This window comes from Pelodiscus sinensis, chromosome 2 (genome assembly GCF_052426305.1).
Source record: "Pelodiscus sinensis isolate ZL-2025 chromosome 2, ASM5242630v1, whole genome shotgun sequence".
NCBI lineage: Eukaryota > Metazoa > Chordata > Testudines > Trionychidae > Pelodiscus > Pelodiscus sinensis.
The window spans coordinates 248,646,281-248,671,073 of record NC_143053.1 but is presented as its reverse complement, the minus strand read 5'-3'; the positions used below and the strand labels follow the sequence as shown (position 1 = coordinate 248,671,073).

General features: G+C 40.6%; 1 protein-coding gene across 1 annotated transcript in view; it reads left to right on the top strand.

Moving 5' to 3' along the window:
• LOC102452890 (sodium channel protein type 5 subunit alpha-like) overlaps positions 1-24,793 on the top strand; it is a 341,521-nt gene that overhangs the window by 242,418 nt on the left and 74,310 nt on the right. The window contains exons 19-21 of the mRNA XM_089776791.1: positions 4,565-4,726; positions 11,911-12,031; positions 20,620-20,774. Of these exons, the coding sequence (XP_089632917.1) occupies positions 4,565-4,726; positions 11,911-12,031; positions 20,620-20,774 (438 nt within the window). The remainder of the gene's footprint in view (positions 1-4,564; positions 4,727-11,910; positions 12,032-20,619; positions 20,775-24,793) is intronic.

The following is a 24,793-nucleotide window of genomic DNA, read 5'->3' as shown; positions in this document are numbered from 1 at the left end:
CCGCCTGGGCTAGTGCGGACATCGTGGACCTCGTCCACGATCTCCGCACTAGGCACAGGAAAGTGGCCAGCTAGGGCAGGAGAGCTGCCAGCCTGGCCACCCAGGAGCAGGTGTGCATGAAAATCAAGGGGGTCCACTGAGACCCCCGACCCTGAGCCCTGAGCTTACAGTGGCCGTCCTGGGTCAGACCAAAGGTCCATCTAGACCAGTAGCCTGTCTGCCGACAGCGGCCAACCCTAGTGACCCTGGAGGGGATGGACCGAAGACAGTGACCAAGCCATTTGTCTCGTGCCATCCCTCTCCAGCCTTCCACAAACCTTGGGCAGGGACACCACTCCTACCCCCTGGCTAATAGCACTCCATGGACCCAACCTCCATGACTTGATCTCACGTCCCTTTAAACTCTGTTCTAGTTGTAGCCTTCACAGCCTCCTGCAGCAAGGAGTTCCACAAGTTGACTCTTTGCTTTGTGAAGAACAACTTTCTGTTACTAGTTTGAAGCCTGCTACCTATTCCTTTCCTTTGGTGTCCTCTAGTCCTTCTTTATGGGAACTAATGAAGAACTTTTCTGTATGCACCCTCTCCACCCAACGCCTGCTTTTAGAGACCTCTATCCTGTCCCCCCTCCGTCTTCTCTTTTCTAAGCTGAAAAGTCCCAATCTCTTTAGCCTCTCTTCATATGGGATCTGTTCCCAACCCCTGATCATTGTAGTTGCCCTCCCCTCTCCTAGCCTCTCTCTTCCCCTCTCCCACCTCCTTTTCCCAGTCTCCCCCAGTTTTGTTCAATAAAGACAGATTCCATTTTTGAACACAATTGTCCTTTATTTTGTACATCAAGAAAAGGGGCTAGGGAAGGGTAAGTGGAAGGAGGTGAGGGAGGAATGGGGTACAAGCCCCCGATGGGGAGGACTGGGCTGGCTCTGCGGGCTTCTGGGTGTGGAAGCTCTCCTGCAGCCCTCCAATTGCCCCCTCTCTCCAGATGGCAGCCTGCGGTAAGTGCAGCCGGGCTGATGGCCGAGTGGTGTGATGTGCCCAGTGTGGGTACTCCGGGCACTCCAAGCCAGGACTGCTTTGCAAGCGGGGCACCCCTGAGAACTGTCTGTCCGGGGTGGGGGTCGGGACCCTTTAAGCACAGCCCTCGGCTAGCCTGAGACAGCATCTCCACGCTCTAAGTCCTCCTCTGATGCCCTGCCGGCACTGCTTCTGGCCATCCTTAAGCCCGGTTCAGGGTCCACTTAATGGGGACATGCTAGTTCGAATTAGCAAAACGCTAATTCGAACTAGTTTTTAGTTCTAGACGCGTTAGTTCGAATTAGCTTAGTTCGAATTAACTAATTCGAACTAAGTTAGTTCGAATTAGCGCTGTAGTGTAGACGTACCCTTAATAGTTTCAAGCTCAGCCATGGCAGCACTTTAAACTGAATGTGCCGCCACAGCACGAGCGCTGGGAGAGAACTCTCCCAATGCTCTGTGTAAACCATCTCTGTGAGGGGAGCAACTAACAGCTCTGGGAACATGGCTCCCAGCACTATAACCTGGTTCACACTGGCATTTTACAGCACTGTAACTTGCGGTGCTCAGGGGGGATGTTTTTTCACATCCCTGAGCCAGAAAGTTACAGAACTGTAAAGTGCCAGTGTAGACTTGGCCTGAGGGACATCATGTCATGAATGTTGCGGACAAGCTAGGTTAGGTTAGAAGTTCTCAAAAGCTAACCTCACGGGAAGAGTCCCTGATGCCAGCTCTGGCTGTTAGTAAATACTGACAAGTTTTTGATTGACTTTACCTTAGCTATGCAATATAACAATTCCTCAACAATTCAAATCAACCGAGTCACACAGTTTGTTCTCAAAGGCTTCACAGTTTCTCATGTCTACGGGTGCACAACCTTTAGTGCACAAATGAGCTTGAGACGTCAGCCAGATTACCCTGAACTTTCAACATGAAACAATTGTTTCTGTTGTTCTAGCGCTATAACTGATACTCTGCCATTAAGATTACTTGGTGCTAAGTTGCATGCACATTGCATTAAAAACCCTTTTATGGCTGAATGCCTTACTAGTGTACATATTAGGCATTTCCCCTGTGCGTTTTCCTATTTCTAGGGATATACTTTTAAGCCTGTAACTTCCAGAATAAACCAAAACGGTAACCCAATGATTTGGGAGAACTCTTTGACCTGTATGTAACTGGTGCCGAGCTGTGCCTGGCAATTTTATGTAGTATATACTTAAGCACAGAGTACAGACTTGGTCATGCATAATTTAATTTATTAAAGTTAAAATATACATTAGACCTCATGCCCTCTGAAGCAGGAAACTAGTAATTTAATTTAAAATTAATTTGCTACGAAAGCAGAAAGACATTTGAATGGGGCCGATACAAACTTGACATTCTGAGAACATTTGTATGAAAAGCAATTTACTTAACCAACCACTCTCTTTTTCTCCGGTGTTATTTCAGATAGTTATGGTTTGAATAAAGAGCTCTTTCTCTTCTCCCTTCTTCTGCTGCCTCCTGCAGTGAAAAAGCTGTAGAATCAAGGAAGGGAGGGTACGACATGGAGGAGTAGAGAAGGATACAGAGAAACTTGTTTAAAATAGTGTTGTTAAAATCCAGTTACACTTGTAATTTTTTTCTCAGCATGGAAGTCCCTCCTTAAGCATTTCAGTACAAGTCTTTGAAATCAGCCTGAGCTTGATTAATATTTTAGTAGCAGTGGCAGTAATGACATGAAGCATGGTAATACTCTGTTAATGTATTGGAGTTATAAGCTAGAGTCTCAGCTTGACTGATTTATACATATCTTGCTTTTAGGAGGCCTGGGGGGAGGGAGGCCAGGGGCTGGGCCCAGTTGCCGAGTGTGCGTAGGGTTGCCAGGTGTCCGGTATTTTCACCTCCTCGCGGGGAAGAAAACAGAAAATACCGGACATTTTAAGTGTCCAGTATTTTTCTGATTTTTTTACCGGACTGTCCGGGTCAATACCGGACACCTAGCAACCCTACTTGTCTTACAAATTTAGGGCTCAATCCTACATACACAACTGGGCATAATTCTTAGTACTGTCAGTAACATAGAATTCAGCAATAGTAATCACCACACCCACTAATAGGTGTCAGAATGTAATGGTACTGCTTGTAGTACTACACACTAGGCCTAGTAGAAACCATTGGAAGAATATGGCATTCACTGTCATTCAGAATCTGAGCTCCAAACAGTCCCTGTTCAGCAAACATCTGTGCATGTGCATAACTTTAATCATGTGGTTAAATCCCATTGATTATGGCTCCAGGATGTATTTAAATGCATTGCTGAGTGGGGTGGACATAGTCATGTGTTTAAATTTGTTCCTGAATTGGGGCCTATGTAGAAACAGAAAGCTGACAATAATGGGAGAAGGTTATGCTTCTCCATCCCCTGCTTTAATATTGCTTTATTTTTTTCAGTGTTCTGTAGGTTTCCTTCCTCTTGAATTTATGTGTTCTTTTCCATATGGTTTTCTTTCCACCATTAAGTACAGATGCATACTATCCCATAAGATATTGCCATCTTACCTACCTCCTTCACACAGAGCACAGTCAACCTGTGGAACCCCTTGCCTGAGGAGGTTGTGAAGGCTAGGACTATAACAGGGTTTAAAAATGAGCTAGATACATTTATGGAGGTTAAGTCCATTAATGGCTATTAGCCAGGATGGGTGAGGAATGGTGTCCCTAGCCTCTGTTTGTCAGAGGGTGGAGATGGGTGGCAGGAGAGAAATCGCATGATCATTACCTGTTCGGTTTACTCCCTCCGGGGTACCTGGCATTGGCCACTGTTGGCAGGCAGGATACTGGGTTGGATGGACCTTTGGTCTAACCCAGTATGGCCATTCTTTGTTCTTATGTTCTCCTATGCTTACACTAAGGCTGTTTAGCCTTTTGTTGGTAAAACTTTTGTCAATCAAGGGTGTAAAAAAAAAACCATATCCCTGACCTACAAAAGTTTCACTGACAAAAGCACCAGTGTAGTAGTCAGCACTATTCCAACATAGCTACTCCACCTGTCGGAAGTGGTTTAATTGTGCCAGCAGGAGCGCTCTCTTCCATCTGCATCGAGCAGTGACACTGGAGAATTACAGCGTTGCAGCTGTAGAAGTACAGCTGGGCCTCTGTATGGTCTGTAATGTAGATGTCACACTGCTGCCTGATTTTGTGACTGCAGATTGCATCTCTTGATTATTTGACTGAACTGAAAGTGCCTCTCTCTGTTTACGGTCACTGGAGAAAAATTCTCTTGCAAAAAGCAGAGACTGAAAATAGTCAAGATTGCAGAATGATTCCTCCCTCTAGCAACAATGTCTGGGAAGAAAGCTGCCCTCATATTTTTTACATCAAAGAATCTTAACATATACAACTGCTAACCCTCAAAAGTTACAACATGAGCATGTGTAATCCTCCTGCTTGCTATTTTGCCTTAAAGTGTCATCCCTCAATGAGGGCAGTTCTTGCTAAGGAGTTTTGTTTACGAAATAAGCATGCTACCAAAGAACAAGAAAATAAACATATCTAGGGTTATCTCCAGCAGGAAAAACAGCTGCAGCTAAGGGGGCAGCAATGCAAAAGCCCAGAAGTCCGGAGTCAGACCTCTGAGATTTGTGAAGAGTTAAGTGAGTTGTATGTGGATAAACAATTGAAGGTTGAGCCACCACCATCACCACCACCATTACTACTAGGGCAAAAAGAGGTAACAAGAAACTACTTTCCTACCTGATATTGCATGAAATCAGTAGACCAAGATAATAATGCATGCAATAGAAATTAAGGTGGGTTTATTTGCTTTGAAAAAACAACGTCTCTGATGGCAAGGAAGAGATGATAAGAAATTGCTTTGGTAGCCTTGATAAAGGAGTAGAGATTCTTTATAAAAACACTAGAGAACTTGGAAAATGCATTAAAAAATAAAAATATTTGCAACTGTTCTCCAAGTTGTATCAAGGTATGCAACCATCGAGGAAACCTTAATGTTACCATCCATGGCTTTAGGATCTGAAGTGTATGCAATTCCCTTCCAAGAATGACTATGGAAACAAAGCATTGTTTTTTGGATGCATTTAGAGGCATGTCTGCTGACTTCACTGGATCAAAATAAATTTTTGTTCCTTTTAGCACTGCAGTCAACACAGCTATGACAATATAAGCACCAACCACACCAATAATTAAGAAATTGTAATGCCTGGTGTAATTAAATTGGTGTGAGCCAAAGTATGAGTTTCCAACTGACTCTCAGACTTGTCTGGGAGGAATGCATATTATTTTTACAAATTTGATAGAATTATTGTGATATTCCACAAAGTTTGACATTAAATAGCAGAGCAAAAATCTTGACAAATTGTATCACAACATTAAGAGATACCCATGCTGCAATATGCAGATGTACTGATTTACTTTTTTTCCATATGAATTGAACATCTGATATAATAGATAAATCTATATCTGTGTTGTCTTTGTAATCGGAATTCCACATTTTGAGAGGTATTGTTTTTTGTAGTTCTAATGTTGCTTGAATATAGGGACCATGATCTCTGCAGGAACGAATTGGAAGGAAAGAAAGTTGTTCAGATTTATGTAATTTTAAGGTCCATGCTTGCAAAAAATGACTATTCCCCACCCACAACGTAAAATACTGAAAAGTCTGAACCCAGCAGAGGTCACATGGAAGGAGCTCTGTGGTATTATGGAGAATTCACTGAGCCAGTGTTCTCCTTTCAATACCCATTGATTCACACATGTATTATTGTGACTAGAAAATCCATTAGCCATACGCTCTTTAGTTAGAATAATTCTCAGCATTTCATTTGAACCCTTGTCCCCAGATTAAAAGGGCCCTAAATTTAAAAAGAGGGAGACTTTGAAACTGATATTCCAGCCTCAGGGGGGAAATACATTGTAAAGAATGAGAGATCACAAGCTAATAAAATCTAGAGATATCTCTGGCTGAAGATGAAAGTCCATCAGGAATTCTTTGGCATGAGGAGAGAGGCTTTCTGCGTGTCACATAATAGTGAGGAGAACCTAATTTCAGGTTTACATTGTGTTAGCCTGTTGTTATTGCCCTCTCCACCAACAGTAAATTTTAATATCTCTACAAAAGAACTGCACTAATGCAGGAAATTGGAAAAAAAATCTCCTTTGTTAGTTTTGGACTGAAATGCCCAATTCTGTTAAAACATTCTATCTATGATATATTCAGCAGCACAGTGATAAAACAATAATCCCCATTTCCTCCTTCACCTTTAAATGGGTCCCAAAATACAAAAGCCGTCTTCATCTAGTAAAATACAACTGATCCTATTTGTGGCTGCTCAAAAAGAGGTGGAGAAACATGGCAGTATTCCATGGAACACTGGAAATCAAATGGAAGTTCACATCAGGCTGTGAATTCCAGCATTAAAGAGTAAAGCCCAAAGGATGCTATTTTTGAAGGTCAGTGTCTGCATGGACATTAAATGCCTAGAGTCCTACTCTTCACGAATAATTTCTGTGAGGTCTCTGGGGGCAAACAAGGACAAGTTGATCTATTTGATAAATGTCCTAGGAACTTGTGACTAGCCATATAAAATAAGTAATTGCTAGGATGTCTTTTAACAGATTTGTTAGGCCCAAGAGAGAGGATTTTCAGTGATTCGTTCAGCAAGAGGAAGTCATAAGAAGCATTGAATGAGTCAGGAATAAAACAATGTTGATGTCAGTAAAGAATAAATTATATGATTAAAAATTCATCTCATCTGAACTGTCAGAGGCATTTGAGAAATAGAATCATTGATGTCGGAGATGGAAAAGACCAGTTAGGATGATTTGATTCATCTTTTCTATTGAATATTGCCCTGAATGTCTTTAAATGTGTCAAGCAACTGGGATTTCCACTCTTTCTCAAAGCAGACTGTTCCCTAGCCTAGTAAATCTCATTGGCAGGAATGGTTTCCTGATAACTAGCCTAAATTTTGCTTTTCTGACCTTTATCTCATTATTCACTTGTACCATCATAAATCATTCCTCTTCTTTCATGAATTTATACTTTGTAAATTTTAGAATACTCTTATCATCCCCTTGCACCATTTAGTCTTCACTTAACTAAGAAACACATTAATTTTCACATTTAATCTTTCATTCTAACCCAATCCCTTCGTCCCACTAATCATTTTTGTTATTCTTTCAATTCTTTATCTCTTTTTGGTGTTGAGATACCCAGAGCTAACACAGTATTCCAGGGGCAGGAACCTGAGACCGGCATAAAGAGTAAACGTTACTCTGCTGTTAAGACATGATGCTTCTGTGCATGCAGAAACCACATAGGTCCTCTGCACTTCAATATTCCACTCATGTCTGATTTGCTTTCTGATATTATTGCAGCTGTGCCTTGAAGTCACATTTCTCCTTTCCACTGAATAAACGTCCTTCGGTTAAACTTTCCCCCAGATGTATTGGTTTGTACTTTTCCTCATTTTGCTGTCTTCCATCCATGTTACTAATCTCTTTTCCTCTGTCCTTCATGTAGGTCATCACTCTTTCCAGTTTTGTATAATCTGCCAATTTTAGCATTCCGTCCCTCTTCTCAATCATTCATTAAGATAAGGCTGGAACTAATTCTGATTCCTGGAGTAAACCAGTTTCTATTTGCTGTTTGTCACTAACTTCTATTTATTGTCCTTCAAGTAGCTATCAATTAATCAGAGAGCGGTTGAATCCAAGCTAATTTGAATGAATGTTAAGAGAAGATTTTTGTGTGGCACTGAGTCAGGTGCATTACTAAACTTTATGTATGGTATCTGCCATTTTTCTACCATCCACTAACTCTGTGAAGTAAGACTAGGTTTTTCAGCTGAAGATAATACGTTTATGAGAAACATTAGGCCCTGATTCTTCTGTATATCTGAGTGCAGGTGACCAGGGCAGACAGATGTTTGTTACTCCCTGATTTAGAGTGGCTCCACGCAGAAGAAAAACACAGGAACAGTCTAAAGTTATGGCACTGTTGGAAGTTGCCTCAAGGATAGGGCTCCACAGCAATTAGACTCCCACAGCCTTAGGGAAAACGATGCCCGTAGCAACCTCGAATTTTGGTTGTCCCCCTCTCCCCGCCATTGCTCCTGGCCCCATCTGCCTCTCCCAAGAGCCTACCCTTCCCTTTTACCCCTGCTTCCTCCATGGGTTCCGCTGCCCCATTCCCCCTCCTGCTGCCTCTCCATCTGTCCCTTCCATTGCCGTACCATCTTACTTTCACCTCTGGTGCCCCCTGATCACGGTACTTTGGACGGTTGCCCTCATTGCCCACACACAAAGCTGACTTTGTCCATGCTGACCCAGGCCAGCTCACATGAGGCTCGGGCTGTAAAATTGCTGTATAGATGATAGGGCTCAGGCGGAACCATGGGTTCTAGGATCCTTTCCCTTCATGGGGTCCTAGAGCTCAGGCTCTAGCTCAAGTCTGAACAATCTACACAGACATTTTCAGCCCCATAGCCCAAGCTCTGCGAGTCAGTCAGCTGACCTGTAGTAGCCATGGCCGTACCATACATCCTTTATTCCAATGTAGCTGTGTCCCTAGTGGCCCACCAAGTGGACCTTACACTGGTGGAAGATCTGGCATAAGAGACACTGTCCATTTCCAGCTCATGCTCTGCCCCTGACATGCTCCCTCTTTCCCCTTATGCCAGGGAAATAAGCAGTGACAGCTGTCCCTGTTGTATGCTAGTAAAGGGAATCCCCCTTTCCAAGACCATTTTGCAATGCTGTAGTGCACAGTGGTCTAGACCATCTAGGGAGTCCATCCTTAAGCCTTTGTAAATAATCTACAGTTCATTGTCCCCTAGGAGTTTACTGATTTTATCCTCTTTATTCCATTATTTTAATAAAGATCTACAGACAAAGACTTGGGGTAGTTAAAGTGCAACAGATAACAATTCTTTTGCCAGGATCATTCTCCTTTCCTTTCTTCAAAGCTCAAGACTATGCTGTGTGGTCTTCTGGTCTCTTCCCACTTTTCCATGAATGTTCAATAATGGTTGTCAGTGGTATGTTAATTGTTTATCAATTCCCCTTGGGCCTCAGAATGTATATTGTCTGTATATATTAATTAAAATAGAATATACATTATATATATGCTATCATATATACTACAGAATGTATAGTGTACTGTAAAAATAATTAATGTTAATGTTGAAGTGCATGGAAAAACAACTGAGAACATCCAAACAGACATAGTATCTGCAGATTTGTGTACGTTTGGATGTTCTCAGTTTGTTTTGTCATGCACTTAAATATTAATTATTTTACAGTATCGTCCTCACTTGTTACTTATCTAGATTTCTATAATTTTTCATGGTGAAGATTTTGAACAGGAGATAATTATTTTTATCATTTTTTAGTTGTCATTAATGACAGCTCCTTCATCAAATGATACTTTGGGTCTTGAAAATATCTTGCCATTAATATGTTTGTGAAACCTCTTCTTATTCCTTTTAGCTAGACAAATCCGAAATTTTCATCAAAATGATTTTTTCTTGAAAAATACCATTTTGGGCAAGTTTGAAATGTTTAGAAAAGCATGTTGATTTTTGACAATTGTGTTAGAAAAAACAGAAATGCAACATTTTGAGAATGTCAGAATATCCTCTTTAAATGTTTTCAGAATGGAACATTTCAGTTATTCATTTCAAAATAACTTTCTGAAAATAAATTTGTTTTTATATTAAAACATTTTGAAAGTTTTTAAAGGATCGAAACCATAATGAAATGTTTCAATTTTATCAAATCGAAATGTTTGGATTGACTTGAAACAAAAACAAATGGAATGTAATTTGGTGTGAAATTTCAAAATGTATTCTTTTCATTTCTGGCTAAGATTAACTTGATTTGCTTTTTTTAAATATTTTTTTGGGAGGGTAAGGGTGGCGGCTGGTGTTTCTTTCTCCTACAAGTCTTTCCTCTTTTTTCTCTTGATTCTTCAGTGATTGCAACCATTCTTTTCCATCCCCTGTACAGACCTTTAGACTTTTGTCCAGTGTCTTCTGAAGCCACATTTGCTGCTGCTGCTGCTTATTCTTTAAATGCTTCTCAAAAGAACTATTATCTTTTGCACTTTAAGTACTGCCCACTTGCCTTTCGCACTGATATATTTTAATGCTTCCCCATAATTCCCTTCCTCCATAGATCATCCTTATAGATTTTCTAATTCTTTAGAATGTGTGTTCCTGAAATCTAATACAATTGTACTGTTGCAGTATTCTTTGAATTCCTTAGTCCTCCAATGCTGAACTCCCATAGCTACTGGTACCAAGCTGGGTCTCTTCTCACATTTTCTGACATTTTCTTTCTATTAGTGGAAAGTACATCCAAAATGGTTTCCCTTCTATTTGGAGTTTCTACCTTTTTTTTCATCAAGTTGTCTTGTAGTGTGTGTAATTTAGGAAGAATCTTGATAATCCACTTTAAACATTGACTGTGTTTATAACTCAATAGATAAATGGGCAAATAAAATCCATCATGAATTTGTATCCAGTGGTTCCGACTGTGATGATAATTGTCCCAGCATTATTTTCATTCTTGTTCTCATCTAACCTTATAGACTAGTCTGTAGCCAATGACCCATTCTCTTCATATTTTCATTCCAAATAGGAATTTTTAGAACATTTTCTTAATTAAGACTGTGATTGACTTTGTTTTTGCCCTCTCTCTTGAAATGATATTTCTCCGTTCTTTAATTGTCTGTAGCCCTTTTTCCTAGCCAATTTAGAGACTTGTTAACCCTGTCCATAACTATGACCTGAGAAGTGTTACAATTAATTGCAGATGAATAGGTTTTGTTCCTGTATGTAAGCATTTCTGGAGTGAACAATCTGGTCCATTTTAGTATAACTTTAGTTTCTGTTTGCAATTGGCTGCAGAGTTTTTACATGGACACTGTACATTCCACAGCAGAAGGCTCACTTTCACATTAATAATAAGTATTAAAGTTGTAGTTGTTCTTTAACTGCATCATCGTCTTCATTACAAATATGTTGCAAGCACATCTCACCTTTCCCCTAAGCATCTCAAAGTACTTTACAAGTGTGGGCAAGTATTATGATCTCACCTTGTGGATGGGACATAATACTAGTACAAACTGAGGCTCACAGAGGTTCAATGGTTTATGAGAGTGAGTTACTGAAAGAATAGCCCATGCCTCGCGACAGTTTGTATTAATATATTGCCTAATAGACACTAACTGAATTTGGTTGCTCCATTGTGATACACACTAATACAACACATTCTATGACACACTGTGCCCTTAAGAGTTGCTAATCTAACCAAAGAAGACAGGTGGTGCATCAGAAAAAGAGATTATTATCCCCATTTTACAGATGAGGAACTGATATGTAGATAGAGGCAGTGTCACTTTGGAAAAATCGCTTAAAGCCCCAAGCCCAGGAATAAATGCAGATCTCCTCATCAAGTATCTTGACCACTAGATCACATTATATCATAATAGTATGGCATGCTCTTTTCCAGTGTATAAAACATGAGTAAAGAACGCAGGCCATAAGAAAACTGTCAGGAGCTCTCCCATACTAAATCTCAAGATACAATTATGTGGCAAAAGAGAACTTTATTTTAATTTATATGTAAAGTTTTAAAATAATACCTCTCAAGTTTTCTCTTGTGAATGATTTTGTTGTAGATAACACGGTGATTGTGCTGACAAAACACACACACAGGAACAGGTAGATTTGTTATCGTGGAGAATGGACAGTATATAAAATGCATGGCAATGTTTTCCTCTGTTATAATTCTTTGCTGGGATGTTGTTCAGCTGAATTAAAAACACAGCAGCTTCCTTAAGAGAAAATTGATCAATTTGTTCTCCTCATCTTTGCCCCTGTTGCCCACAAGCCTGATGAAATCAGTCTCTCTGAAGGCAGCACAGTGGATTTGGCAAATCCTGGAGAACTACTTGAACAGATCCCTGACCTGGCTGAAGAGTTAATGGAACCTGAGGACTGTTTTCCAGAAGGTAAGGATCCGCTTATTTCATTGTGATTGTAACGTGAGAATGCTTCTGTTCACCTAGCAAACACGTCTCCACATTAACACCAAGGTGTTCTGGCTACTTGCATGAGTATTTCACCGATGCACTTCATTTCACAGATACCACTATGCTCCAAACACATATGCAATAGGCAGCCGTTACTTGTTAACATTTGTCTGTGAATTTCTAAAAGCCTGATAAGACAGGAAGCCTAAAATTGCTGTTCAGCTTTTAGCTTGATAGGCTTTTCGCATCCTGCTTTGTGCAATGCAGCTTATTTTATGAAGTTGTTTTGACCTGGCGCTCTGTCTTCAAAGACAAGTATGAACTCAGAATCAGCACAAAGTTATCTGAGCTCATTGGAATGTAATGGGTTAATAGACACCACGTAGAAAGTTCATGATTCTCAGGAGAATGGTTTGAATTTATTTTCCTGTCTGTTCCTTACTGTTGTTTCAAAGTTAAAAAAAAATGAATTGTGAAAGAAATGAAGATTAGCATGCTCACTAATTTTGATTGGATAGATGGTATGATACAAACAGGGCATTCAAGTAAATTATATTAGATAGCATCCTAATGCTTTTACATATTAATCTTTAATATCAAAATATGCCAGCATTTTACCAGTTTAATCTCCACCCATCACTGAAATGCGGGGATAAAGCACAATAACTGTATTGACAGCCCTTAGCTTTAGTTAAATCCTTGAGGGAAATGTCTCTTAAATGCAGTTTCTTCTCCAAGTGAGTTTCTGTTCCAATTGATTTTTCAATTAGATTCTTCAGTTCCATTAGGTCTCTGTGAGAGAAAGAAGGTTAGTTGAATTTTAGTTAATCAATCAGTTATATTCCTTTGAAAATTCAAGGCATATTATACTCAGAAAAGGCAGCTCAGATGGGATCAGACAGGGATAATTCCCAGGGTATTTGAGAGCCCTTGAAGTCAGCAAAAATGTGTGTCTGAGTGTGAGAGAGATGATTGAATGAGGTAAGGAAGCCCTGCAGGGCTTACAAATGTCTCTAGGACCTAAATATTTTCTTGGCAGCTCTGCTTAAAAGCAGTAGTCAAGGAGTAATGCAGTTAACTGACGATAGCATGCTACTATGCTGCAACTGTTCCAGTCAATACAGTAGATTAGATGTGGTGTTTCCATTCTCTCATAATGTACTTCTTATTGAGGCCAGTGAGCTATAATCCTTGCTACTAAATTGTAATTCTAATTGCACACAAACTCCCCGCAGTTAAAGAACATTATTACAGCTGCAAAGTCAAGCACTCAAAAGTTAGGGATAACGGGATTAAGATTGCTCATGCTTCATGGTACAGTCTTTAAGTAGAAGATAACTATACAAATTATTTTCCAGGGGATCCCTGCCTCATTCAGTGAATTAATAGCTATATGATATTTCACCATCCTTTCTTCTGCAGTGCCCAGCCTCATTCACGATACATCTTCTAACATCTGGAACAGAATAGGCAGGGTTGTACAAACAATTGCTTTGCTGCACAATCCTGATTTTTTCTGAGAACACCATCCCCCAATGTAATTAACAATTATCTTTAGAAAAACCACCAGAAAGCCTATTGTATCACACACATCTCTGTCACTTGAGCTAACACAGTAACTGTTAACAATAGTAAGCTGTTATCTGCTCCATGGACCAACAATAGGAGAGAACAAGACAGGCTTTGCCAGTTGTGAAATCACTATACGCTGTCTGCAAATGACTGTAGAAATTCATACCCTTTCAGTGTTTGGAAAGGAAATATGATTGTAGACCAGAGATGGGCAACCAAGGCTAGTGACTGGGTCACGAGTGGTCTTCCTTCATCTCAATGAGCCACAAAAATTGTCATAACAATTGTTGAGGTGGATGAGGCTTTTTTAAAACAACAAAATCATCTGAAGCACAGGATTTGGTGCTGATGGGAGACTTCAACTATCCAGATATATGTTCGGAAACTAACACAGCAGGGCACAGACTATCCAATAAGTTCTTGGACTTCATTTAAGACAGCTTTTTATTTCAGAACGTTGAAAAAGCTACTTGGGGGGAAGTTGTTCTAGATTAGATTTTAACAAATAGGAACTGGCTGAGAATTTGAAAGTGGAAGGCAGCTTGGGTGAAAGTGATCATGAAATCATAGAGTTTGTGATTCTAAAGAATGATAGAAGGGAGAACAGCAAATTAGACACAATGGATTTCAGGAAGGCAGATTTTGCTAAGCTCAGAGAGCTGGTAGGTAAGGTCCAATGGGAAGCAAGATTAAGGGGAAAAACAGCTGAAGAGAGTTGGCAGTTTTTCAAAGGGACATTATTAAGGGCCCAAAAGCAAGCTATTCTGCTGCGCAGGAAAGAGAAAATATGGGAAAAGACCACGTTGGCTTAACCAGGAGATCCTGCATGATCTACAAATAAAAATGGAGTCATATAAAAAATGAAAACTAGAACAAATTACAAAGGATGAATATAGGCAAACAACACAGGAATGCAGGGGCAAGATTAGAAAGACAAAGGCACAAAACGAGCTCAAACTTGCTACAGGCATAAAAGGAAACAAGAAGATATTCTATAAATATATTAGAAGCAAGAGGAAGACCAAGGACAGGGTAGGCCCATTGCTCAGTGAGGAGGGAGAAACAGTAAAGGAAACTTGGATATGGCAGAGATACTTTTAATGACTTCTTTGTTTTGGTCTTCACCAAGAAGTCTGATAAAGGAATGCCTGATATAGTGAATGCTAGTGGAAAGGGGGTAGGTTTAGAAGATAAAATTAAAAAAAGAACAAGTTAAAAATCATTTAGAAAAGTTAGATGTCTGCAAGTCACCAGCGACTGATGAAATGCATACTAGAATACTTAAGGAGCTGAGGGTATGTCTACACTACCCCCCTAGTTCGAACTAGGGGGGTAATGTATGCATACCGAACTTGCTAATGAAGCCCGGGATTTGAATTTCCCGGGCTTCATTAGCATAAAGCTGGCTCCGCCATTTTTAAAAGCCGGCTTGTTCGAACCCCGTGCCGCGCGGCTACACGCGGCACGGGCTAGATAGTTCAAACTATGTAGCCATTCCGATCTATCTGTACGCCGGTACGAGGCGTACAGATAGATCGGAATGGCTACATAGTTCGAATTATCTAGCCCGTGCCGCGTGTAGCCGCGCGGCACGGGGTTCGAACAAGCCGGCTTTTAAAAATGGAGGAGCCGCCTTTATGCTAATGAAGCCCGGGAAATTCAAATCCCGGGCTTCATTAGCAAGTTCGGTATGCATACATTACCCCCCTAGTTCGAACTAGGGGGGTAGTGTAGACATACCCTGATAGAGGAGGAATCTGAACCTTTAGCTATCATCTTTGGAAAATCATTGAAGACAGAAGAGATTCCAGAAGACTGGAAAAGGGCAAATATAGTGCCCATCTATAAAAAAGAGAAATAAGAACAACCCAAGAAACTACAGACCAGTCATTTTAACTTCTGTGACAGGAAAGATAATGGAGCAAGTCATTAAGGAAATCATCTGCAAACACTTGGAAGATAATAAGGTGATAGGGAACAGCCAGCATGGATTTGTAAAGAACAAATCATATCAAACCAATCTGATAGATTTCTTTGATCAGATAACGAGTCTTGTGGATAAGGGAGAAGCAGCAGACGTGGTATACCTAGACTTTAGTAAGGCATTTGATACAGTCTCGCATGATATTCTTATCAATAAACCAGGCAAATACAACTTAGATGGGGCTACTATAAGGTGGGTGCATAACTGGCTGATAACCGTTCTCAGAGAGTAGGTATTAATGGTTCACAATCCTGCTGAAAAGAAAGAACAAGTGGGGTTCCGCAGGGGTCTGTTTTGGGACAGGCTCTGTTCATTATCTTCATCAACTATTTAGATATTGGCATAGAGAGCATGCTTATTAAGTTTGCAGATGATACCAAGCTGGGAGGGGGAAAGTGCTTTGAAGGATAGGGTCATAATTCCAAATGATCTAGACAAATTGGATAAATGGTCTGAAGTAAACAAGATGAAGTTTAATAAGGACAAATGCAAAGTGCTCCACTTAGGAAGGAACAATATGAGTCAACATTGTGACACCGTTGCAAAAAAAGCAAACGTGAGTCTAGGATGCATTAACAGGTGTGTTGTGAGCAAGACATGAGAAGTCATTCTTCCACTCTACTCTGCGCTGATTGGAGTATTTTGTCCAGTTCTGGGCACCACATTTCAAGACAGATGTGGAGAAATTGGAGAAGGTCCAGAGAAGATTAACAAGAATGATTAAAGGTCTAGATAACATGACCTATGAAGGAAGACTGAAAGAATCGGGCTTGTTTAGTTTGGAAAAGAGAAGATTGAGAGGGGACATGATAGCGGTTTTCAGGTATCTAAAAGGGTGTTACAAGGAGGTCGGAGAAAAAATGTTCTTCCTGGACTCTTAGGATAGAACAAGAAGCAACGGGCTTAAAGTGCAGCAAGGGAGGTTTAGGTTGGACATTCGGAAAAAGTTCCCAACTGTCAGGGTGGTTAAACACTGGATTAAATTGCCTAGGGAGGTTGTAGAATCTCCATTTCTGGAGATATTTAAGAGTAAGTTAGATAAATGTCTATCAGGGAAGGTCTAGACAGTATTGGGTCCTGCCATGAGGGCAGGGGATTGGACTCAATGACCTCTTGAGGTCTCTTCCAGTCCTTTTATTCTATGATTCTATGATAACCAAGACTGTCTCCTGGGATTGAGTAATTTTGCTAACTGTACTTGCGTACCTAGAATTTGTGCAGTGTGTCCATTGAACCATAGCAGGAGTGCATGGTTCTCGCAATGTTGTGTGCAGTCAGCATGCACCTCGCTTCACGTGCCCTTGCTTTAAGCGTGTGTCACTTTTACGATACCACTAGGAATAAATACTATATCAAGGAAAATCAGCAGAATCTGGCAATCCTGTGTGTGGGCAACAGTAAACAAAATATCTCACGGGCCACTCATACAATCCCAATGGACAGCATGTGGTCCCAGGGTGCAGGTTGCCCACCACTGTTTTAGACTCTCCTGCAATTCTCCAACCTCCGCAGTCCATCCCCCAAGCTTTTCTTCCCATGCTGCACCTATTCCTCACCCTCACTCTGGCTCCTATCCTTCCTCTTGATCCTGTTCTCCTCTTCTGCTCTCCCTAATTCCTTACCTTTCTGCATCCGTATGTAGGTTTCTTTCCAACTTTTCATGGGCATAAGCAGGAGAGCACTGAGTGCACAGGTCCTGAGCCTTGCACCACAGTGGCTCTGGCAACACACGGAGGCTCTCGAGTTTCTTAGTGAAAGTTTTTTAAAAATGTTTTTCACATGGACAAAGCAATACTTTTTTCCCTTATGTCATTTTCAGAAATGCCTGAACCATTTCTCCTGAAATGTTTCAAATCAATTCAGCCTGAGTTACAGTTCAACACTATTGTGCTATTGCTTCCACTGACCCATGTTCTCTTTGGATTGTTTGCAGAATTACAACTGGTTCATTATCTTCTTGCTTCAAAACAAGCTATTCAAAGGGACACTCTGGTCCCCGTTTTCTCCTCACTCCTTAATGGGGAAGCAGTTTTTCACTGAGCACTTCACATGTACATTTTCCCACTACCAAAGTCTTTAGACTTGACAGTATGCTTAAAAATATCTTCAGAGGAATTGCTAAAGTAGATGCCTTGCTCTGCAATCACTTAGTACCAACTAATAAGCATTTTGTTTTGCTCAATTTATTGACTTCCATGAAAATATGACATGCACAACCTGATGTTTCAGAAACAATTAGAGTAGAGATCATGGCTGGATAATTCAATGGCAAGGTGAAATAAATCTGGTATCAGCTGAATAGCAGTGAAAACTCAGGTCACAATCCCAAATAACTGCTGCTAGTGGCAATTTATAAATGCAAAAGAGAAAAGGGGCCTCAAATAGATCCCTGTAAAACACCACAGCACAAGTCTAAAATGACCCATAGACACTGTCACCGGATAATGTTTCAAATATGATTAAAACCAAGCCAAGGCCAACAAAGGACTCTGAACATGCCAATAGGATACAGTAATTAATAGTGTCAAATGCTGCCAAGAGGCCCTCAAGAACTAGAACAGAAATAAGACCTGGTTTGGTTTTGTACCGGTTATTGTGCACTCTGAAACCTAGGAAAAAGAGTTGTAGTTGACTTTGAATGATTCTTCAGGTATTTTAGATGGAAAGCACCAGATTTGAAACTGAACTAAATCTCCTCATCTACACAAGTTGGCTTCTCTCACATAGGCCTTATTATTATTATTATTATTACTATAGTGTGTTCAAAATGTGATGGAATATTCAAAATTGAATAGCTACACTCACAACCTTTTATTTTTAAATGCCCCCCGAGAAGGAAATAGGGGAATCTGTAGTCTGCAAAGCCATCTACAGACTGAACCAAATCTGTGGCTTTGTCACAAGCCCATTTCTATATAATCCTAAAAGCAGAGCAGGAGGCAGATTGTGATTCAGAGATCCTGTTTCTGGTTTGGGTGTGGTGTTGGGAGGAATTGCCTTGTGTCAGCCACTAGCTGGCACAGCCTGTAACCCCTGATTTGCCAGCATAGCTGTGCTAGCCAGTGCATTTGTGATTAGCCAGGACTGGACATCGCAACCCAACTTGGATAAAATCTGTTACCTCGGAGATCTAAGTGTACGACTCTAGGAGCTCATATATTAGAGGAGTTCTATGGCTTGTGTTGTACTCAAGGTCAGGTTAGAGTTTCACAATGATCCCTTCTAGCCTTCAGCTCTATCAATCCATGATTCACATCCACGTCGGTAACAGCATTCCATGTTCTACAGCAGCCCAACTTCATTGCCCAAGTATAGTTACATTTCATGATGTTTAAAAGTGATTGTAATTAGGACCTTACACCAAAAGATAACTACAAAATGGCTTTAAATTAAATATAACACTAACCAAATACATTCTAACAAATATTATTCAAGCACAGATTATTCCATCGAAACATACAAGAAATTAATCTAGTTTTTATTTACAACAGATAATCAACATCCCCTTCTAACTGATACAGTTTTGACTGCTGTGTTTGAATATATCTCTGCATAGTAAATGATTGTGGATTTTTAACAAAAGGTCCACAGAAAGCCTCAATTTCATTACTCATTAGGTTTTTAATGTGACATCATGCTAGCATTTTAGCTTATAAAGTAATAAGTTAATATAATACAGCTCACTTGCCTTTAATGGAGATACTTGCATCAGAATGCACAGAGGTAGTGAGATTAGCCCTTAACTGGAGAAAACAGGAAAACTTGAATGCAACACAGAATATTCACACACACTGCACTGGACATATGCTATTATTGTTTTCATAATTCATTTGCCATTGTTGCAGGCATTTGAGTAAGAGCTTTCTCTCTCATCATAGAGCCCTCTCTTCTACTTGTACCTGAAGTGAAATCTGCTGTATAGGATGCATCACACTCTGCTCACAAGAAAGCTATTGTCAGATTGCAACTTTAGCATTACGTAATTTATGGTTTCACTACTGGAGACCATAGTGGGCAAAGGAAATAACTCAGTAGCTGTGAAAAACAGGCAAAAAGTAAATGACATTATATGAGACTGATGCATTTGGACATGTTCCCAGATGAAAAAAATCCCTCTTTTGGTCAGAAATTACATCCACTCTTCTGATTTGAATTGAAAACACATTGTTATTGGGCTAAATTCACCACTATATAAGCCAGTGCAACTTTATTGATTTAACAGGCAATGCCTTAGACTAGCAATGGTGCTGTCTGTGGGTCTGATATTGTCACTCCATACTTATGTCAAATAGAACCTTAATCCTTAAACAACACTTTGGGGAATCAATGGATTTAATCACAAGTTAGGATGGCAGAGTCTGTGTATCTCTAGATCATCAGGTGGAATCTGCCCAAGTCAATAACGACCACTTATTAGTACTTCATACATGTGTAACAGACTGAAGTGATTTCTACTTTATGGGTAAAATTTCCATCAGTACCCAAGTGATTTAGGAGCCAAAATGCAATCTCAAATATTCCTTAGGAACCAAAGCCCTATTAACTTTCAGTAAACCTTAATCTCCTAAAGGCTAGATTCACAAGGAGACATTGTACTGTGATGCCAAACATCGTAACACTTATCTTTTTGAGGCCTAGATAATCACTGGATTCACCGGGTATGGATTTGGCACCTAGGCTCCCTGTATGATGAATGCAAAGATATAAACCTATAAGAATGAAATTCACAAAAGCCCAGCATGCTGAGCAGCCTAAGATAACCAATGGGAGAGGGGGATGTGCTACGCTTTGCCCTTCGCAGGTTGTTAGAGGCCTACGTCTATGTTTCAGGAAAGTACCCATCTCTGGATGGGATTCCCAGCCAAGAACCCTCACCTCAATGGTTTGTTTGCACCCTCAGCAAGTTCCAGGCTGACACCATGTCAGAGCTTTCTGATATGCCCATGTCTATGAAATACACAGGCCCTGGACGTTAAATATTCTTGACTGGTTTTTTTTTTCCCTGTTTCAGTCTGTGTCCGATTCTTCCCTTGCTGTTCAGTGGACACTACAACATTTGCAGGCAAAATTTGGTGGAGGCTGAGGAAAACCTGCTACAAAATAGTTGAACACAACTGGTTCGAAACTTTCATCATATTCATGATCCTGCTGAGCAGCGGTACACTGGTAAATTTAGCATTATCTCTTAATAGGTTTAAAGTATATGTGTTTCTAAAGGGTGGAGATGATGAGCTAGTTACATTCCACTGCAGAAAAACTCAACCCGGCTGCTAGTTTTCCAAAATATGGTTCGTTTGGAAATAAAACTTGTCTTAGACCTTGGTAAATTCACTGTCTTGCCTCAGCATTTTACAAAGATGTTCACTAAAAAGTTAATGCCAGATCCTTCCACACTTATTCCCATGCAATAATACATAACTCCATGCATCATCCAATGGCAGCCAAACACCACATGAGTTGAAGATGCTCCGAGATGGAGCAATAGTCCTCCTCAAGGGTTGGTTTCTTCAGGAACAGACTATTGAATTCTGAAGTAATGTTGGAAGGTTGCCCTTTCCTGGATTTCACTGGCTAAGAAAGACACAGATCTCTTTTTTAAGGTGTGAGTCAGATGTTCCTTAGAGGATGGAGTTCAGAAGAAGGTCCAAGGTCAGGACCATCCTTCCTTTCTCTTTTGCTGGTGATGGAAGGGACAGATCTCAAAAAAACAATTTGTTGTAACATGGGGTTAAGCTTATTGGAGCAGCTGGTACAGGAACCCACAGGGGAAGGCAATTCTTGATTTAGTCCTGAAAGACTCCATAATCGAGGCCCAACTTAATGTGTACCCCAAATTAAAAAAACATAGAAGAACTAAAAAAGAGCCACCGTGGCTTACCCACCATGTAAAAGAAGCAGTGAGAGATTAAAAAAAAAATCTTTTAAAAGTGGAAGTCAAATAGTGAGGTAAATAGTAAGGAGCATAAACACTGCCAAATTAAGTGTAAAATGTAATAAGAAAAGCTAAAAAGGAGTTTGAAGAACAGCTAGCCAAAAACTCCAAAGGTAATAACAAAATGTTTTTTAAGGACATCAGAAGCAGGAAGCCTGCTAAGCAACCAGTGGGGCCCCTGGACCATCGAGGTACAAAAGGAGCACTTAAAGACGATAAAGTCATTGCAGAGAAACTAAATGAATTCTTTGCTTCAGTCTTCACGGCTGAGGATGTTAGGGAGATTCCCAAGCCTGACCTGTCCTTTGTAAGTGACAAATCTGAGGACTTGTCTCACACTGAAGTATCATTGGAGGCGGTTTTGAAATTAATTGATAAACTTAACAGTAACAAGTCACCGGGACTGGATAGCATTCACCCAAGAGTTCTGAAAGAACTAAAATGTGAAATTGCGGAACTGTTAACTATGATTTGTAACCTATCCTTTAAATCAGCTTCTGTACCCAATGACTGGAAGATAGCTAATATAACGCCAATATTTAAAAAGGGTTCTAGAGGCGATCCCGGCAATTACGACCAGTAAGTCTAACATCAGTACCGGGCAAATTAGTTGAAACAATAGTAAAGAATAAAATTGTCAGACACATAGAAGAACATAATTTTTTGGGCAAAAGTCAACATGATTTCTGTAAAGGGAAATCATGTCTTACTAATCTAGAGTTATTTGAAGGGGTCAACAAACATGTGGACGAGGGGGATCCAGTAGATATAGTGTACTTAGATTTTCAGAAAGCCTTTGACAAGGTCCCTCACCAAAGGCTCTTATGTAAATTACGTTATCATAGGATAAGAGAGAAGATCCTTTCATGGACTGAGAACTGGTTAAAAGACAGGAAACAAAGGGTAGGAATAAATGGTAAATTTTCAGAATGGAGAGGGGTAACTTGTGGTGTTCTCCAGGGGTTAGTCCTAGGACCAATTCTATTCAACATATTCATAAATGATCTGGAAAAAGGGGTGAACAGTGAGGTGGCAAAGTTTGCAGATGATACTAAACTGCTCAAGGTAATTAAGACCAAAGGAGACTGTGAAGAACTTCAAAAAGATCTCACCAAACTAAGTGATTGGGCAACAAAATGGCAAATGAAATTTAATGTGGATAAATGTGAAGTACAGTAGAGTCCCGACCTAAACGGGACCGACAGGTGGTCGGATTACCGAAAATGTTGGATGATAGGTACTCTACTATAGCCGGCGCCGCTTGGTTCCCATCCCTGCATGGCCTTGGCCCCTTCCCTCCCTGCAGCTCCCAGGCACGGGCCGGGAGAATGACCCCACTCGCTACCCCATTGCTCTCCTGGAGCCGCTGATGCCTGCAGCTCCTGGGAATGAAGCGTCGCCGGCAGGAGCAGCATCAGCGGCTACAGGAGAGCGATGGGGCAGCAAGCGGGGCAATTCTCCCGGCCCACGCCCTGGAGCCACTGATGCCGCTCCTGCTGGCGCTGCTTTGTCCCCGGGAGCTGCAGGATTGGATAAAACGGAATTTCGGATTACCGAAGGTCGGATAATCTGGACTCTACTGTAATGCACATTGGGAAAAATAACCCCATCTATACATATAATATGATGGGGGCTAATTTAGCTACAGCTAATCAGGAAAGAGATCTTGGAGTCATCGTGGATAGTTCTTTGAAGACATCCATGCAGTGTGCAGTGGCCATCAAAAAAGCAAACAGGATGTTCGGAATCATTAAAAAAGGAATAGAGAATAAGACGGAGAATATCTTAAATATCTGAAATACTGCATACAGATGTGGTCTCCTCTTCTCAAAAAAGATGTACTGGCATTAGAAAAGGTTCAGAGAAGGGCAACTAAAATGGTTAGGGGTTTGGAATGGGTCCCATATGAGGAGAGAGACTGGGACTTTTCAGCGTGGAAAAGAGGAGACTAAGGGGGGATATGATAGAGGTCTATAAAATCATGAGTGGTATAGAGAAAGTGAATAAGGAAAAGTTACTTGTTCCCATAATAAAAGAACTAGGGGCCACCAAATGAAATTAATGGGCAGCAGGTTTAAGACAAATAAAAGGAAGTTCTTCTTCACACGGCACATAGTCAATCTGTGGAACTCCTTGCCCGAGGAGGCTGTGAAGGCTAGGACTATAACAGGGTTTAAAAGAGAACTAGATAAATTCATGGAGGTTAAGTCCATAAATGGCTATTAGCCAGTATGGGTAAGGAATGGTGTCCCCAGCCTCTGTTTGTCAGAGGGTGGAGATGGATGGCAGAAGAGAGATCGCTTGATCATTACCTGTTCAATTCACTCCCTCTGGGGCACCTGGCATTAGTCACTGTCAGCAGACAGTGTACTGGGTACTGGGATGGATGGACCTTTGGTCTGACCCAGTATGACCGTTCTTATGTTCTTATGTATGGAAAGAATTGAGAACCACATGAACTCAGTCGGTCTTGGCTTTTTGATTATAGTTCTAGTCTTGGATCCCCTCCACAGAGGTTTCCCCCGTACTCAAATGAACTTTTCTGCAAAATAGGATGAAAATCTTAATTGCTGCCTTTGGCTTTTCAGAATGCTAGCATTCAACATGTGGCTTAGTGTATTGGGCTGATTAACCATTTTGTGCTCTGGAATAATTATCGAGGTTCTGTATATATGGACTGGGATGGACACACATGCACACTCTCACTCACTTGCTCTCCCTTTTGTGTTCCCTATAGTCCGCATTCAGGTAAAGAAAGATCAGCATGTTTGTGCTTATCCATTTAGGCCCTGATCCTGCAAGCACTCATCCACATGGGTGACTTTACATATGTGAGGAACATTACTGGCATCAACAGAGCTCCTCACAGATATAAAGTAAAGTATACACAGATGTCTTTGAAGGACTGGGGCCTTATTTTGTTATTCAGAAACAACACACTAAACACTCTCCATCAGAGTGAGGGACACAAAACCAATTCAGACACAAGACAGTCTTGTAAATTTAGAACATAAAATATCAATATCCTACTACTTAATATCTGGTTAATTTAAAAATCTTCTCAGGAAAAATAAGTTAAATTATGAGCAACCCTATGCATTTATTTTATTTTTGCCATGACGATTATTTCATATCTTAATTGGATTTTGAATGAGGTAGGAATAGTAATGGTTTGCAGTAGCTCTGTTCAGCATAGCATTTTGTCCTAGATTGTCAAAACATGTTATAAATGTTAAGTAAACCTATGGTTGTG